Here is a 17,729-nt window from a genome sequence, read left to right as displayed (position 1 = left end):
AACTAGCTGCTCTACTGCTATTACAAGCAGCAGGAGGGGATGTCCCCACCGGAAGACCCGAGCGACCAGCTGGCGCTACTGCCGGACAGCCAAGCAAAGCTCGGATTGGCTTTGATTAGCTGTTGGTAACAGTCAACTGAATTGGATGACATGACATCACTTCCAGTTTACTTGAAAACCATTGGTGCCAGTTTTTAAAAATGTAAAGCATTCAAAGACACAGATCTTGGTGCTTTTAAGTGCTGTGGAGGGATTTGGGGTCTTTTACACCCCAGATCTCTCCATAAAGAGTACCTGTCACATGCCTACTGCTGTCACAAGGATGTTTACATTTCTTGTGACGGCAATAGGAAAAAATGAAAGCAACCGTGTAAAAAGCCTGCACACAAAGGCAAAAGCGTTCGTCGCACACATGTGAGGTATAACATCAGATCATGGGCAGTATTTCTAACTCCAAACCGCCTGTAAATCTAAAGTGGTAACCTGTAAAGGCTTTTTAAGCATCGCCTATAGATAGTAAAATTTTCATCGTTTGTCGCTGTTGCATGGGCGTGCACATTTTTAAAGCGGCTGAGATGGGACAAATTTAGATTGGGGGGGGGGGTCTTAACAAGCTTTTGTCCTGCTGGCGCGGGGAGGTGCCGGAGCTGGATTCAGTGGACTGGGAGGATACCAGGGAATACCTTATGGAACACCTGGATTCGGTCAGGGACAGGTTAATTCAATTTAAAACTCTTAATTGAGCTTACTTCACTCTCCAAACGGGATATAAGATCTTTCCCTTACACCCAGTGGTATATTTTGGTTTTGTGCTGCCCTGGGCAAGACTAAAAATCCCAGAGAAAAAAACGAACTGATTTTTAGTCTTGCCTAGGGCAGCACAAACCAAAATATACCACTGGGTGTAAGGGAAAGATCTTATATCCCCTTTGGAGAGTGAAGTAAGCTCAATTAAGAGTTTTAAATTAACCTGTCCCTGGCTGAAACCAGGTGTTCCATGGTTCCAGGTGTTCCCTGATATCCTCCCAGTCCGCTGAATCCAGCTCCAGCACCTCCCCGTGCCGGCAGGACAACAGCCTGTTAAGACCTTTTATGTATAGTGGGTTGGAGACTGGTAAGACTAATGAAGTTTTAAGCTGGAATCCTACTTGAATCTTTTTGGTGGACACGGGAAGCAGTTCAGACATTGCACTGCCATACATTTCAGTGGACACAGACTGCACAGGGACATGTCCTTGCAGTGTGCTGACATATGTTGCAGTGCCTTTCTGCATGTGGGTTGAGGGGTCAGTGTCAGAATTGATAGGTGTACTGAGTGCCATGCTGTGTCTCCACCATTCCTGGATTGCCCTATGCTTCCTTATTACAGCACACTTGTCACCTCATCCCTGTATGTTTTTTTTTTTTTTCCCTGTTTGTTTTCACAGTTGGGCCTCTATTTACCTCTCTTTGTTCTTATTTATCCCAGAGACGCCTGTTGCTTCTGACATTCCATTGATGTATTTTTCTGCACTGCTTGGCATGGCAGATTGCATTTGCACAGTTGGAGATTTTAGTCCTTTCTCTGTGCAGTCTGGCATGAAATAGGTTGTAAGAGAAGCTTTGCTATTGGCTAGAATTGGCACCAAGAGGGCACTCTGCTCCTGTCCCTATTACTAGAATATTATCCTTCCTGCTGAGGCCGAACCCTCCGCCATCTCTTGGCCCACTTTATGCCAAAGACTTCTGCATGGCATTCCCAGCTATTGACCTTTTGCATCCCTAATGGAAATTCCTTCCAATTTCTGCACTTTACTGATGGAATTCTGGAAATGACATGACAGTCACATCAACATACATTCCGGAGTCACTTGACATTACATAGTCAATCCTATTTAGTGGACAGTTCGCAGTAGTCACATGTGAATGCATATGCAGTTCCTTGGCAGCAATTTTCCCTCTGGTCTCGCCTCCACCCCAGGTTCATTGGTACTCCTAGGACTGTGCTCTCTATAGTCACCTCCTCCTTAGGTACATCTCTCCCAGGACCCTCCAGGGATTCAGCCTAACAGGGATTCAGTCCCTGACATCCGATCCGGTGACCGGCTTTTTTTTCTACTCGCGCTGTCAGAGTGAGTAAAAAAAAAAAAAAAAACGATTACCGATCTTTTGTTTACATCATGTGATCAGCTGTCATTGGCTGACAGCTGATCACATGGTAAGTGGCCGGGACCGGGCCCCTTACACAGATCGGTGATCACAGCGCGCCCTGCAGGGCGCGCGCAGGGAGCGTGCACAGGGGAGGCCGTCATATGACGGCCTCCCGGGAATGCAGGTCCGCGCTGTGGCCGTCATTCGGCCATAGCGCGGATAGCAGGTGGTTAAAAGGGTTTTAGGTCACCCAGTATTCTCAACTAGGCAGGCTGTTGGGCTCCAGGATGCTTATTACAATCAGAGGAGACTGGGTTCCCAGGAGGGCCGGAGCACATGGCCTGAGCAGTGACGCTGCTAAAGAGAGCCAGATAGCTGAAAGTTACTGTATTTCATGCTGATGGTGATGAAGGTAAAAAAAATGTTTAGGTGTCAGCACCCCAACCCCCCCCCCCTCCTTTTACTTACCTGAGCCCTCATTTGATCCAGCGTTATGCACATCTGCAGCTCCTCTCTCTCCCCTCACTTCCAGGTCTCGGTGGCTTTGCTGGATCACCGGGATCCATTGGCTACCAGTGCTGTCAATCAAAGCTAGTGACACAGGGGGGCAGGGCCGAGTCCCGCTGTCTGTGTCAATGGATGCAGCAGAGGGACTCAGGTGTGAGCACACAGGTGTGCCCCTATGGGAAGGGCTATCCATGGGGGCACTGGACAGAGGGGAGGGGCCAGGAGCGCAAAAGAGAAGGTGTGCAGACGCTCTGTTCAATTCCATTGCACAAAGCAGGTAAATATAGACATTTTTTTTTACTAACAAAAATACCTTTACAATGCCTTTAAACATCATATCTTATGTGGACTGGTGAACCCTACACTTGAGCTGAACAACCTTCCAACATCACACACCAAATACCTGTTTATATGAACCAAGCCTTTACAGAGAAATCCCAGTCATGAAGTAAAATCATTCAGTGAGTTACTAATTGTCTCCACTGTGGTAAAGCCAGATATTTTTCTTAGAATCTGTTAGATGGCCGTAATAAAGTAGCTCTAATAAATTTATTCCAGCTACCTTTTTGTTTTATGTGACAGGCAGCAGGGAGCCTGCAGTAGGAGTGTTCATTAATTCCTCTCCAGTCGCACAAATCACCAGATTACCTTAAAAAGGGAGTAAGGAGTTTTAGTGTATTACTGCAATGACTTAATGAGATAATTAGGCCCTGGGGAGCCATGCTGGGTTTCATGTTTGTGTTTCAAAGCTGCATCATTCATTTTGACTGGAGTGACTCTTTCCTTGTGTGTGCATGTTCTAGAGGTTTTTTCTTTTTTAGCCTTTGCTTTTATTTTTTTACCCTTAAAGCGATATTAATTAATCTTGTTCTAACCAACATGTTATACTTACCTCCTCTGTACAGTTGGTTTTGCACAGAGCAGCCCAGATCCTCCTCTTCTCGGGTCCCTCGCCGGCGCTCCTGCCTCCAGCCGAGTGCCCCTACAGCAAGCAGCTTGCTATAGGGGCAGCCAAGCTAAGAGGCTCCATTCAGACACAGCTGCAGCTCGACCCCACTCCCTCTCTCTTCTCATTGGCTCACTGACTTTGATAGTAGCGGGAGCCAATGGCACCCGCTGCTGTGTCGGAGCCAATCAGGAGGGTGCGTTCAGGACAGTCGAGGCTCCCGTGAAACAACGCTGGATCAAGATTGGGCTGAGGGGGGCTGCTGCACACAGAAGGGTTTTTTTTATCTTAATGCATAGAATGCATTAAAGTAGAACTATAGGGAGAATTTTTATTTTAATTTTGGATAAAACAAGGGAGAGTTATAACCCCTGTCAGATTTTTTTTTTTTTTTCATCATCTGTGTCCCATTGCAGAGATTTCACTTCCTGTCCCATAGCCAGACAGGAAGTTAGAGGAAACTAAATAAAGGAAATTTCTTGGGGACCCATAGGTCACCAGACGTAGTGTCCCCATTGGAAGATATCCCCTCTATTTTTCTGGGGACAACCCAAAATGTGGGATTTTTTTTTTAGTTTCACTTTCAATGATCATGGTAAACAGGAGAGAGAGAGAGGGTGAATCTTCATGTGTCCACAGACAGCAATAACAAATAACAGGGGTTCTAATCCCTCTCCACTCTATCCAAAACTAAAAAAAAAAAAAAAGTTCTGCCTTTAGTTACACTTTAAAGTAGATGTAAACATGGGGAAAAAAATGTAATGAAGACTTCTACCCGGTACTGTAGAGGATGTCAAGTCATCTGTGCCCAGTCTTGTCACGAAGAGTTAATCCAGTTCTGAGCAATCCTCTTGTCACTTTTTTTTTTTTTAGTAAGATAAAAAACTACACACAGATAAGTTTGTGTGCCACATCCCCCACTGCTGTGACTGACATCTGCTTTCTTTATCTCATGAACTGCTGCTCCACACCTCAGCTTGATTGGGCAGGCTGAAGTCATGTGGTGCCTTTCCTGAGTTTTGACTGGATGTTACTCATCATGGGGCATGATCAGTGTGACTGAAGAGTAGGAGTGTAGAGGTGGGCGGGGAGTCTTGTGACATCACGACTCCGCCCACCAAGCTCCTGCAAAGAGCCCCACCCACTGATTCCAGAGTTTTGAGGGGCTCCTACTGCTGAAAGGGGTGTCATTTACAAGGTAGGCATACATGCAGGAGGCTTGTTAATACTGTGCCATTAGTTTTATACTGGGTGAGTGGTGGGTTTGCATCCACTTTAAGATAAAAAATCTTCTGCCTTTAGAATCACTTTAAAGTCTTTGTAAACCATAACATTGAACGTGTCTTAAATATATTATTGAAAAGTTTTGTTACATTTGTTAAGTGCAGAAAGCCCCTGTTCATCCTACAGTAAGCGAACGTTCTGAGCACTCTGCCCCTACACTGAAATTCCAAGCTGTGTTAACAGCTCTGCCAAGTTCACCTCTATGAACTACAGGACAACCTCTTCTGTGTTATGGGCATGAGAAGAGGTGTTCTGTAGTCCAAATCAGAGAGAGCAGACTGGGGTGTTTTCCCCATAGATACAATACGAGTGTGTGCTGTCATTCTAGGACAGGAACCGTGTTATTGGCTGCATAAGGAGAGGAAAAAGCCTAAGAAATAAAACTCATTTAGGCAGAACATCTAAAGGCTGGTAAACTGCGATATATGAAACTTTTGCTGTTGGGTTTAGATAAATGTTATTGATTATCTTTTCAGAATGTCGTCGTCAGGAGCCTTGTTTCCGAGTCTGGTGCCCGGGTCCCGCGGGTCCTCCAGCAAGTATCTGGTGGAGTTTCGGGCTGGGAAGATGTCCTTGAAGGGAAGCACCGTGACTCCTGACAAAAGGAAGGGACTTGTATACATTCAGCAGACTGATGACTCCCTTATCCACTTCTGCTGGAAGGATAGAACATCTGGGAATGTAGACGATGTAAGTTGTACAGGGGGGGGTGAGGGCTATGATCTTCTCTAGTCAATAGTCTTTTTTTCCCTACAATGAAAGGTTACTTGAACCAGGTGCAGCCACTTTTATCCACAAGCAATTAAGCTGCTTGGTCCAGTGGCTTACTGTAGCAGAAAGCAGAGGCTTTTTAAAAAGTCACGCTGTGCCTGGCGGGTGTGCGTTTACCCAGGATGCATTGTACTTTCTGCCGCCAATATCTTCTTTCTCTTACCCTTAACAAGCTGCGATATTGACCCTTGTGTTCTCTTTCAGGATCTGATTATATTTCCAGACGACTGCGAGTTCAAGAGAGTGGCGCAGTGTACTACTGGGCGCGTGTACGTGCTTAAATTTAAGGCCGGCTCCAAGAGACTGTTTTTTTGGATGCAGGTCAGTCGCTAGTAACGTTCTGTCATTAAAGTTTAACCAACTGTTTCCCAAGCCTATTCTGACACCTCTTCTACAAAATCATGATTTTTTTTTGCTAGAAAATTACTTAGAACCCCAAAACATTATATATGTTTTTTAAGCAGAGGCCCTAGAGCAGGGGTTTGCAACCTTTTTCCACATAAGGGCCAGGTTAAATGTATTTGAATGCATGGAGGGCCGCATTCACCTGCTAATGAAGATAGCATTTCACAGCCCCCATACCTTTGGACCCCTTTACATTACACAGCCCCCCCCTGCACATCACACAGTGTTGCAGGTTGTGTGGCTCATATCCAAGCTCCTCTCCCTAATTAGTCACTTACAAAGAACTAGTATACAGGAGTTTAGACCTTTCAGACTTCATTGGCTGGCACGTTTGCTCTAGGCCATTGACTCATAGGTAGTGAAGCCAGCATGAAGATGACAACCCCGGGACCTTCACCATATCGGCACTGACCACTCCATACAATTTCTTTTGAAAGTCTAAAGTGAACTAAATGGAGGTATTAAATGGCCTGTATTTGTATCCAACCTATAGTCCAGTAATGGAGGCATACTTCAAGCGGTTGTAACCCTAAATAAATAAAAATATGCATCCTGTTCCTTAAAGCATTGTTTTCAGCGCAGTGCTTTTTCTGTCATTTGTCCCTTTTTCTATCATCTAAAATACCTGGCTGATCCTGCCTGGTGCTGCCCTCTCTTCTGTAAACTGACCACGTTTATCATGGCTGCTGATCCATGATATGGTCAGTTTACGTGCCTCCATCATCTACTGTCTCTCTCTCCTCCTCCCACCCTGTCAGTCAGCTAGTCTCAGTGCCGATCTTCTCCCTGCCCCTCCCTTCCTGCTATATTAACTTTATCTTCCTAGAATCCCCTGTGTTCAATTTAAAAAAAAATAAATAAAAAATCTGCAGCTTCAGACCATATTTCAGAGTGGCGCTCACTTGACCGCCTGGCACTCTCCTCCTCTCCTCACCTCTCCTCCTCTGGGCTAACGTCAGCTGGGGATTCTCAGCCTCTCATGCTGTAGTTCTCAGATCGGGGAGGAGAGCGGCGGGCAGTCACGTAAGTGCACAGCTCTAAAATAAGGTATAATGCTGCATATTTTTTTGTAAAGCACATACACTGGGGCACATAACTTAATTGAACAGGGGATTCTAGGAAGAAAACAAACTGGCATTACAACTACTTTTCATATATTTTATTGTCCACGCTGCCATCATCTTAAAAGTCCAGTGGCATCTGTAGATATGAAGGGTGGTGGGTGTTGATGTACACCAGCTTATAGCTCTGCCCTGCAAATACTCCATTGAGATACATAAGCAAGACTGGCAGAATGTGTGCTCAGCCTTTTAGTTTAGCAATTTATTGATTCACAGATGGTCAATACTTTTAAATATTTGTAGTCAGTCTTTGCTATATTCCACAGTGCTGTCTCCCGAGTGCTAGAGCTCTGCTTGATGTGGATGAAGAACATTGTATTTTTAATGTTTTCTAGGAACCCAAGACTGATAAGGATGAAGAGTACTGCCGCAAGGTGAACGAGTATCTCAATAACCCCCCTATGCCTGGAGCACTGGGTGGAAGTGGCAGCGGAGGCCATGAGCTTTCAGCCCTGGGAGGTAAATATCCCATTTGGATTTTATTTGTCCACAACTACAGTCTGTTGTAGATCTCATCAATTATTAATTCTGGAGAAGATTACTTCCTCAGATTTTTATAGCTGGCTTTATGTCCCTATGGAAGAATTCTCCTCACTTCTTTCCTGGTTACAAACCAATAAAATACAGAAAGACCTCCCCATTGAGGACACAGCAATCATCTGAGCCTGTGGTTCTTGGCGGTCTTCTTCCCTTTTTTTTTGCTTTTTGTTCTACTTTCAGTATTTGTGTAATGATAAATGTATATAATGTATAATTTATCTAATGATTGGGACCAGCTGGTCATTGTTTTTTTGGTCTGACTGCTTTTAAAGCCAATGCAAATGTTGAAGAGCACCTTTTAGTAATACATGTGTAAGAAATATTGAGGGTGTAAATAACTATACCATAAATCAGCACATCCGTGTGACACCATATTCTTAGAGAAAACAAATGAAGGAGCAGTGGAGTAAAAAGCAGAGTTTAGATAGTACAGGCGGCTTGCCAGACAGACTACTACTCCTCCCCCCCCCCCTTCACAATTTCCTTTGAAAATATAAAAGTGTGGATGACCGTCCTATACGACTCCATGAGAGGACAGCCGATGGAACATTGCGTTCAGAATCTGTATAATTTTATTGCTCATGTCTCCTTTTCATTGTTATAGGTTTTTGGTTTTGCTTTGGTTTGTCTACCATATACTATAACATCTAAATGTTAACCTGAAATGTTGGAATACTAATAAACCTTTGTAAAAGAAAATATAAAAAGTGTGGAAACTTTAGGAAGACCCCTCTATATTACAGGTCATTGAGAAGAGGGTGTACTTCTCTTTGTTATGAGGACACATTGGGGTGAATTTACTAAAGGCAAATAGACGGTATAGGTGTGCTAATTTACCCCATAGATTAATAAAAGTGGTAATCTTTTGCTGATTTTCATCATCCAGTCATGCTTCAAGTTGTAAAGGCAGAAGATTTATTATCTTAATGCATTCTATGTATTAAAGGGGTTGTAAACCCTCGTGTTTTTTCACCTTAATACATCCTATGCATTAAGGTGAAAAAAACTTCTGGCGGTGACCGTCCCTCCATCCCCCCGTTTTACTTGCCTGAGCCCCGTATTTCCCTCGGCGGAGACGTGCTGTCCCTCTCTGCATGAGGCCCCGGCTCTTGATTGGATAGATTGATAGCAGCACAGCCATTGGCTCCTGCTGCTGTCAATCAAATCCAGTGACGCGGGGGGGCCCAAGTCCGGCATTCGTGTCTATGGACGCAAATGCTCGACTCAGTAGCGCACCCGCAAGGTAACCCCCCCCCCCCCAGGGAGAGCGCTTCAACTAGGGGGTTGTCTGAGGCAAGGAGGAGCCGAATGAGCCGCAGAGGGACCCAAGAAGAGGACGATCGGGGCCACTCTGTGCAAAACGAGCTGTACAGTGGAGATAAGTATGACATGTTTGTTTTAAATAAAAACAAAGGCTTACAATCACTTTAAGATAAAAAGCCTTCTCTGTGTAGCAGCCTCCCCAATAACCCCTAATACTTACTTGAGCCCCATCTCTGTCCAGCGATGTCCACGTATCCCTCAGCCATCCGAGACTCCCTGATTGGCTGAGACACAGCAGCAGCGCCATTGGCTCCCATGGCTGCCAAGCAGAGATTAAGGAGAGAGGGGTGGGGCCAAACAGCAGATCAATCAGAGAGGGGCAGGGCCAAACAGCAGCTCCGTGTCTGAATGGATACACGGAGCTGCAGCTCAGCTCTGGTGCCCTTATAGCAAGCTGCTTGCTGTGGGGGGCACTGGACCGGAGGAAGGGGCCAGGAGCACGGAAGAGGGACCCGAGAAGAGGAGAATTGGGGCTGCTCTGTGCAAATCCACTGCACAGAGCAGGTAAATTTAACATGTTTGTTTATTTTTTTAAACAAGACTTTACAATCACTTTAAGCTCTGGGGAAAATGAGAGCAACTGGACATGCAACAACTATTGCCTTTAGTAAATCCACCCCATTGCGATTACTAATAATTAGCCTGTGTATAGCAATATTATATAGTCTCTTTAATCTTTACATTGCCCTGTGCCTGAGAAATGTTGCAAAGCTGATATAACTGTTGTGGTTTTTTTTTCGTGTTTGTCTTACTCGCTGTCTTGTCTCGTAGGAGAAGGAGGCCTGCAAAGCCTGCTGGGAAATATGAGCCATAACCAACTGATGCAGCTTATTGGACCCACTGGTCTGGGGGGGCTTGGTAAGTATGCGGCTGTTTTCGATCACAGGAATAGCACAATCTCTGACCTCCTGTTCCCAATTATTGCGACTGCAGAAAATGCCAACACTATTTCACAAATGATAATGCATGTCCACTGTTTGGACATGATAATTTGCTGTCAGGGATAATAACTACTTATCTGCAGGGATTCAGATGAGTTTTGTTTTGGCACATGTAACAGAAAAAAAAAACACTAAAGAAAAAAACTTTTCCTACTACAGCCATTAGTCAACACAAAACAGATATACAGGGATCAGCCATAACATTATGATCATCCACCTAATATTGAGTCAGTCCACCTTTGGCCACCAAAAGAGTCCTGACCCATCAAGGCATGGACTCCACTAGACCCTTGAAGGTAAGCTGTGGTATCTGCCTCCAGCGGCTTGCCTTCTTCCCATAGTACATCCTGTTGCCATCCCCAGGTACGTGGTGCACACACACTCTGACATCCACATGATGTAAAAAAGAGCGTGATTTATAAGATCAGGCCACCTTCATCCATTGCTCTGTGGTCCAGTTCTGATGCTCCCATGCCCATTGCAGGCACCTTTTTCTGTGGACGCGGGTCAGCATGGGCACCCTGACTGGTCTGCGGCTACGTAGCCCCATACACAACCAACTGCAATGCTCTGTGTGTTCTGACACCTTTCTATAGGAACCAGCATTCACTTTTTCAACAATTTGAGCTCCGGTAGCTCTTCTATTGGATTGCACTACACAGGCCAACCTTCCTTCTCCACATGCATCAATGAGCCTTGGCCACCCATGACCCTGATGTAGGTTCACCATTTTTATTTCTTTCTTTCTTGTACCACTCTTGGTCAGAATTAGGAGAAAACCAAAAACAATGTCCCCAAAGAGGTTCGTGTAAAGATTGCTGTATCCACCAAGAAATTGACTGATGGCTGCATGTTAAAGCTGACCACAGTGTAGGAATTTGGTGTGTGGGGTTGCATATTCTAACTTTCTTAAAATACTTAAGCTTTCCTTCACTAAAAAGCTGGCGCTCAAACATAAGACCCAGAGACAAGCAGAATCCTGCTCTAGGGAAGGAGAGAAACTTTTTGGTAAATGTGGGTTGCCCCAAACTGGTTTATTAAGAGCGAAGTGGGCCAGGACTCTATAGACAGTTACAGTAACCGAATGTAACAGTTTTGGTAACGTTTTTATGACGGTGGTACCTTAACTTGCCACTGCAATCATTGAGTTCACTTTTATGTAGAAAAGCACAGGAGAAATGGGAAAGGTCATGTTATAGCAGAGCTAGTATAACAGGCGGCAGAGCCGTTTACATTGGAGATGGAAGGTGATTGTTGGTAAGTTAGACCAGCTGTGTTTGGAATTTATGATTTCAGGTTAGGTCTTGTCAGTTCATTTATATTTGTATTTTTGTGTTGCTGGGAAGTGTAAGTTGTGTATAATTATACATTGTTGTCTCTCACAGGTGGGTTAGGAGCTCTGACGGGTCCAGGTCTGGCCAGTTTGTTGGGCAGTGGAGGTCCTACAACAAGCAGCTCTTCTTCCAGGTAAGATGGATGTTTTACCTACATTGGCAGGGCCACCTTTATTAATAATCTCATGGGTATGTGTATGATAGCACAGTTCAGTGCACCTCTGCCATGTAGTTCTCAGTCCTGGTCATTATCTTCAGCAGCAGATACATGCCAGATAGTTGTACTTGGCACATAGGTCCAGACTGTCTCTTTTTTACCCTGCAGAAGCATTTACTTCAGGACACGGGTGCTAAACTTGTGGCCCTCCAGCTTTTGCAGAACTACAAGTTCCATGAGGCATTGCAAAACTGACAGTTATAAGCACGACTCCCAGAGGCAGAGATATGATGGGACTTGTAGTTCCGCAACAGCTGGAGGGCCACAGGTTGAGCACCCATGCTTTAGGACAGGGGTCTCCAAACGTTTGAAACAAAGGGCCAGTTAACTTTCCTTAAGACTTTAGGGAGCCGGATTGGTGCCAGTAGGGGTACAAAATGTCCTGGGTCCAACATCAGTGAGAATAAACGTGGCCTCAGGGTTGATGGTTAGTAGAAGTAGTAGTTTCCCATCATTTGTATTACCGGGCGGAAGAGTACCCCATCATTGATATCAGTGGAGAAAATGGTGCCCTATTGTTGGTGTCAGTGGGAGGAATAATGCCTCATATCATTGGGAGAAATAGTGCCCCAAGGGCCAGATAAAGGCCCACGGGCCACAGTTTGTAGACCCCTGCTTTAGGACAACTAAACTTTACAGGGATTTTTGGAGCATCCCCATGAGTCCCCAACACAATAGAAATTACAGTTAAATGTCATACAGTTTGTATAAGGGGTTCCATCGGTTTTTTGGAACTGTCACAATGTGCTGCCCATGATCTTCATCTACTTAATATTTAGCAACATGTATACATTTTGGTATTGCACACTGAATTATTGGGGAGCTCCGGGCATCTTTTCTTTAAAAATATTACAAATACAATATCCCAATTTAGTGATAGCTTTACCCTCAATGGAACTTTTGCAAATGTATTTAATTTAATTTTATACAAGTTTTCAATTTAAGGCCTTATCTTGTAGTTCTCGTAGCCAGTCGGCAGCTGTGACTCCGTCATCCACTACGTCTTCCACAAGAACCACCACCACCACTACACCAGCTGCTCCAGCTGTTGCAGCGCCTGTGGCTACACCCACCCCTGCAGTGACCTCAGGCAATGGTGCCAGCGCTGCTACAAGCCCTACACAGCCCATCCAGCTAAGTGACCTGCAGAACATCCTAGCAACCATGAATGTGCCTGCAACAGCGGAAGGTGGCCAGCAAGGTAAGTGCTCCTGTGATAAGGGCTGTTTTGTTTTTTTTTTTTTTTTTTTAAGTGTACTATAGGTTCAAAAATGTTGGAAAATGCATCTATAGCAGGCAGTCTGATTTTAATATAAATGGTTAACCACCTTTTTTTAAATGCACATATTTTTTCCGTAAACAGCAATGGGTACCTGCCAGCTTTTTACATCAGGTAGATGTGAGATCAGGTAGACTTATCAGGAGAAACCATATCATGGATATAACAATAATAGTGTAGTGCTCGAAAAATTAGAAAAATTTAAAAATACCACACTAAGACAATTGGTATAGAGATAATGACATAGCATATCAGTCCATCTTGATTGAATATCCCATGACGGTGTGAATAAACATCAACACAAGTGTAAAGTCTAAGGTGATAAATCTTGAAGAAAGTGCTCGATCAGGAAGTGCAGTCAAAAAAGTAAGGTTGGCGCGCTTACCAGATGGGGTGGACACATGTACCTTACAGCACATGAGTCAAAGAGGCATAGTGAGGACTCGGCCTCGATGTAGTGATCTGTGAGTGAAGTGGAAGGTGGGCCTCAAGGATAGATGATTGAAGATCGTACTTCAGACGAATGAGCTCCAAAGCATGCAGCAAGTGTTAAGTCATTCCATTGGCATTGAACATGACAAATGGATCCACATAGCATAATACCGTAAGGTCTTTTATTTTTTATTTTAAAAAAAAGAGGGGTTCACACTTACAGAATTGTACATAAAAACAAGCTTGTTCTTTAAAAGGTAATGTGCGATTGCCATGGACGTCACCTAATGCGTTTCGTCCTAACAGACATCACCCCAGATGATGTCCGTTCTGAAGAAACGCGTTGGTGGAACGTCCATGCCAATCGCTTTTTACCTGTTAAACCCCAGATGATGTCCGTTAGGACGAAACGCGTTGGGTGACGTCCGTGGCAATCGCTCTTTACCTCTTAAAGTACAAGCTTGTTTTTATCTACAATTCTGTAAGTGCGAACCCCTCCTTCTTTCTTTTTTTTTCTTTTTTTAAATAAAAGACTTTACGGTATTATGCTGTGTGGATCCATTTGTCTTTCTTGTTTAATGTCAATGGAATGACTTAACACTTGCTGCATCCTTTGGAGCTCGTTTGTCTGAAGTACGATCTTCCATCATCTATCCTTGAGGTCCACCTTCCACCTACTGCTTCACTCACAGATCACTACATTGAGGCCGAGTCCTCACTATGCCTGTTTGACCCATGTGCTGTAAGGTACATGTGTCCACCCCATCTGGTAAGCACGCCAACCTTACTTTTTTTTTCTTTGACTGCACTTCCTGATCAAGCACTTTCTTCAAGATTTATCACCTAAGATTTTACACTTGTGTTGATGTTTATTCACACCGTCATGGTATAATCAATCAATCAAGATGGACTGATATGCTATGTCATTATCTCTATACCAATTGTCTTAGTGTTGTGTTTCAAATTTTTCATTTTTCACTATTTTTTGAGCACTGCACTATTATTGTTATATCTGTTGTTTCACTTTGTGTCGAGTGGAGTGTTGGCCGCTCACCCATTTCTCTATGCGCAATTTTTCTTCCGTTAATCCATTTCATGGCCCTCAATAAGCAAAGTAGGGTTTTTTTGTTTTTTTTTTACTTTTAAGCTGATAAAGATGTATTGTATAATTAATCAGCAGATTGGTTGGCTAATGCCGTCCTTGTATATAGTGATGGATGTCCTTGTGTTTGTGAACCTATAGTTTACTCGCACCACCAATAATATTCTAGTAGATTATCAGACTGACACTAGAGAGTGTGCGCTTCTGATCGGTGTTTGGGTTAAGAGACTGTAAACTCCTTGGGTTTCAAGGACTTTATGTGAACAATTTTATGCACATGATAAAATCCTGTGGAATATCAATGTAATGTAACTGTAAAGCCGATGACAACCTGCATTCTATGTCCTCCTTCTTTCCTGCTCACAGTGGACCTGGCCAGTGTTCTCACTCCAGAAATAATGGCTCCTATCCTGGCTAACCCAGAAGTTCAGGAGAGATTAATGCCTTACCTCCCATCTGGAGAGTCCCTGCCGCAAACTGCAGAGGAGATCCAGAACACACTTACCTCTCCTCAGTTTCAGCAGGTAAGTCATCAGTATTGCAATTATCAGACTGACCCTTTTGATTTAATTAGAAATTTTGGCTGTAGTGCTCAAACCAGATTACGAAGGATACATACGTGAGCTCTTCAACTCTAGGGAAATTTTCTGCAACACTTCACGTCACGCTTTCAAATTGCGCACGCCTACTGACCAGCTACAGTATGTTAAATTATCCATAGGTGATGCTTTAAAAGCATCCCCAGGTTATCTATTTAAACAAGAGGTCTGGCGCTAGAATTATTGCTCTCACTCTGGCGTTTGCAGCGATCCCTCACGTGTGATGCGACCACTGTTTACATATGTGTACGGAAGCCATATGTGTGTGTGTGAGCAGTGGGGGACAGGGGTGCTTTAATTTTTATTAATATTGTTTATTTCGATTTTCTTATTTTTATTTTTTTTATTTATTTTTTTTATTGAACTTTACTGCTATCACAAGGGATGAACGATATCCCTTGTGATGGCATGGGCCATTACAGGTCCTCCTTTATGGATAGATCTGGGGTCTGTTAGATCCCAGATCTCTCCTCTGAGCTGCAAAGCAGCTGATCAACCCAAGATAAGTTTGATTGCTTTACAAGCCGGAAAAGAGAAGTGACAAAATCCTCATCCTTTCTGGTTTCTGACATCAGAGGGGAGGAGGAGAAACAGCAGAAGTGCCTCCCAGTCTTCTTGATGCATACGAAGTAATGGATCACAAATCTGCTGGGCTCCCTAGTGGGACAGGAGAGCCCAGGAAAGGCAGCGCTGGGAATCCCCTTCTGCTGCCTGTAAAAGTGATCGAAGTGTAGTAGAGCCACTTGGATCAATTTTATCGGAAAACCCATCGCCTAAAAAATGATACCGGGGTCTTGGCTCAGCAAGTATCATCGCTCCTGTCCAAGGGGGTGTGTGTGTGTGTGCGTGTATATCAGTTGGGAAGTGTTTGAAATTAAAAAAAAAAAAAAAGAGAGAGAGAGGTTCCATCCCTGGAAGTACTCTGGGCAGCTTCCTGTATTTCTTCCACTTTGGTCTGCACTGTTGTCAAGCCTTGAGTACCATCAAGGGGCAGATTTTGTTGGCGGTGGCCATTCTCTTTCATAGGCCTCCCATTCTCTGACAATTAAGTGTACCCTCTGTCCCCCATCTCCTGCACACACTGCACCACTCTGGCCATTCAATTTATTACACAAACTCCCCCATTCCTGTACAGGCACACTTTTGGATTTTAGTGTAAAAACAAATTGTGTGAAAACTAGATGGACGTCTCCATATTGGCACCAATCTGTTCTATAATGACATTGCTCTCTTCCAGGCTCTCAGTATGTTCAGTGCTGCTCTTGCTTCCTGCCAGTTGGGTCCGTTGATGAGCCAGTTTGGTCTGCCTGCAGAGGCAGTGGATGCCGCCAATAAAGGAGGTAAGAGTGGCTGGATCACTATGTATTCTGTACTCCTCTTACAGTATTGTGGAATGTTTTTCTAGAGAGGCTGAATGTACTTCTCATACCTTTTCACTGCTCACATTCTCTAGTGTGCAAACACGGATTTCAGCTGCACTTTAGCCATCCTAAACTACTACTGAAGAATTTCTAGGCCCAACCTTTTGGGAGGTGGGAGCTTTGCATGTCATGTCATGATCACATGATCACATGTCATCTGGGTTAAGTGATGCCTAAGATAAAAAGCTTTCTGTGTGCAGCAGACCCCTAATACTTACCTGAGGTCCCTCTAGATCCAGCAATGTTGCAGGAGTGTCTCAGCTGCCCGGGAATCCCCTCCTCATTGGCTGAGACAGACGTCTGGAAATCAGTCGTCAGCCAATGATGAGAGAAAGGGGGCAGAGCTGGGCCACAGCTCCGTGTCTGAATGGACACAGCTGTGGCTTTGCTTGGATGCCCCCACAGCAAGCTGCTTGCTGTCCGGGCACTCAACAGGAGGGAGGGGCCAGGAGAGCCGAAGAGGGACCCGAGAAGAGGAGGATCCGGGCTGCTCTGTGCAAAACCAACTGCACAGAGCAGGTAAGTATAATATGTTTGTAGTCTGTTATTTTTAACAAAAAAAAAAATCACTTTAACGCTGATGTGTTCATGGAGGCTGAGGTGTCCGTGCGGAGACGCATGCTCAATGTGCACTTCTGATCGAATGCTAGCAGGTCAGGACTCCTGATCATGTGATCACTGTGACAGCCAATCACAGTTTGCTCCTGGCATTAGGACCCAGTTAAAGGATTGCTGTGAGGGGCTAGGAATTAATTAATTTACTGCCTTTAACTACTTCTGGATCATTGACGCAAAATATTGGAACCAGAGCCATGTAGCGTTTGTAAGAAGTGGTTAGAAATGGTGGTCTACTTCTTCTAGTCGGTACAGATTTCCAAGTAACACCTTGTGAGATACTGATATCACATATCCGAGGAGGAATGACTTTCCACCATTTATAAAACAATCAGACTCTGCACATGTGTGAGCTCTGGAGTTGGCTCTGTTTAGATGAATGGAAAGTGGGATGTGTGACGTCAGTGGGCTGCAGGAGGAGAGTATAACGTCTTCTCTAAGAATGGGGCAGGAAGCGGGTCCAGCAGAATGAAAGAAAAGCGTAAACAAAAAAATGAAAGTGGAGGATTATAATGGTGAAAATGTGACTTTGTTTTTTTCCTCTTATACAGACATTGAGGCGTTTGCCAAGGCAATGCAGAGCACGTCCTCTCAGAAAGAGAGAGACTCCAAAGAGAAGAAGGAGGAAGAAGAAGACATGAGTTTAGACTGAAGTCTGGGCTTCTCTCTTTGCTGCAGAATAGAATAATGTGCTTAAGCCTGGCTTCATACCCCACATGTATATGTCCTTTCCATGTTTAATAAACCGTTCTATCTGCTGAA

The 17,729-nt window shown here is 44.3% G+C and overlaps 1 protein-coding gene across 1 annotated transcript in view; it reads left to right on the top strand.

The window, feature by feature from the left end:
* Positions 1 to 17,729, top strand: part of ADRM1 (ADRM1 26S proteasome ubiquitin receptor) — a 24,936-nt gene extending 7,207 nt beyond the window's left edge. The window contains exons 2-10 of the mRNA XM_073607514.1: positions 5,344 to 5,557; positions 5,843 to 5,959; positions 7,500 to 7,623; positions 9,799 to 9,885; positions 11,354 to 11,435; positions 12,479 to 12,720; positions 14,699 to 14,856; positions 16,169 to 16,271; positions 17,519 to 17,729. Coding sequence (XP_073463615.1) covers positions 5,345 to 5,557; positions 5,843 to 5,959; positions 7,500 to 7,623; positions 9,799 to 9,885; positions 11,354 to 11,435; positions 12,479 to 12,720; positions 14,699 to 14,856; positions 16,169 to 16,271; positions 17,519 to 17,619 — 1,227 coding nt within the window. The 5' untranslated portion in view covers position 5,344 and the 3' untranslated portion in view covers positions 17,620 to 17,729. The remainder of the gene's footprint in view (positions 1 to 5,343; positions 5,558 to 5,842; positions 5,960 to 7,499; positions 7,624 to 9,798; positions 9,886 to 11,353; positions 11,436 to 12,478; positions 12,721 to 14,698; positions 14,857 to 16,168; positions 16,272 to 17,518) is intronic.

This window comes from Aquarana catesbeiana, linkage group LG12 (genome assembly GCF_042186555.1).
Source record: "Aquarana catesbeiana isolate 2022-GZ linkage group LG12, ASM4218655v1, whole genome shotgun sequence".
NCBI classification, from domain to species: Eukaryota; Metazoa; Chordata; class Amphibia; order Anura; family Ranidae; genus Aquarana; species Aquarana catesbeiana.
This window is presented reverse-complemented; position numbering and strand designations above follow the sequence as displayed.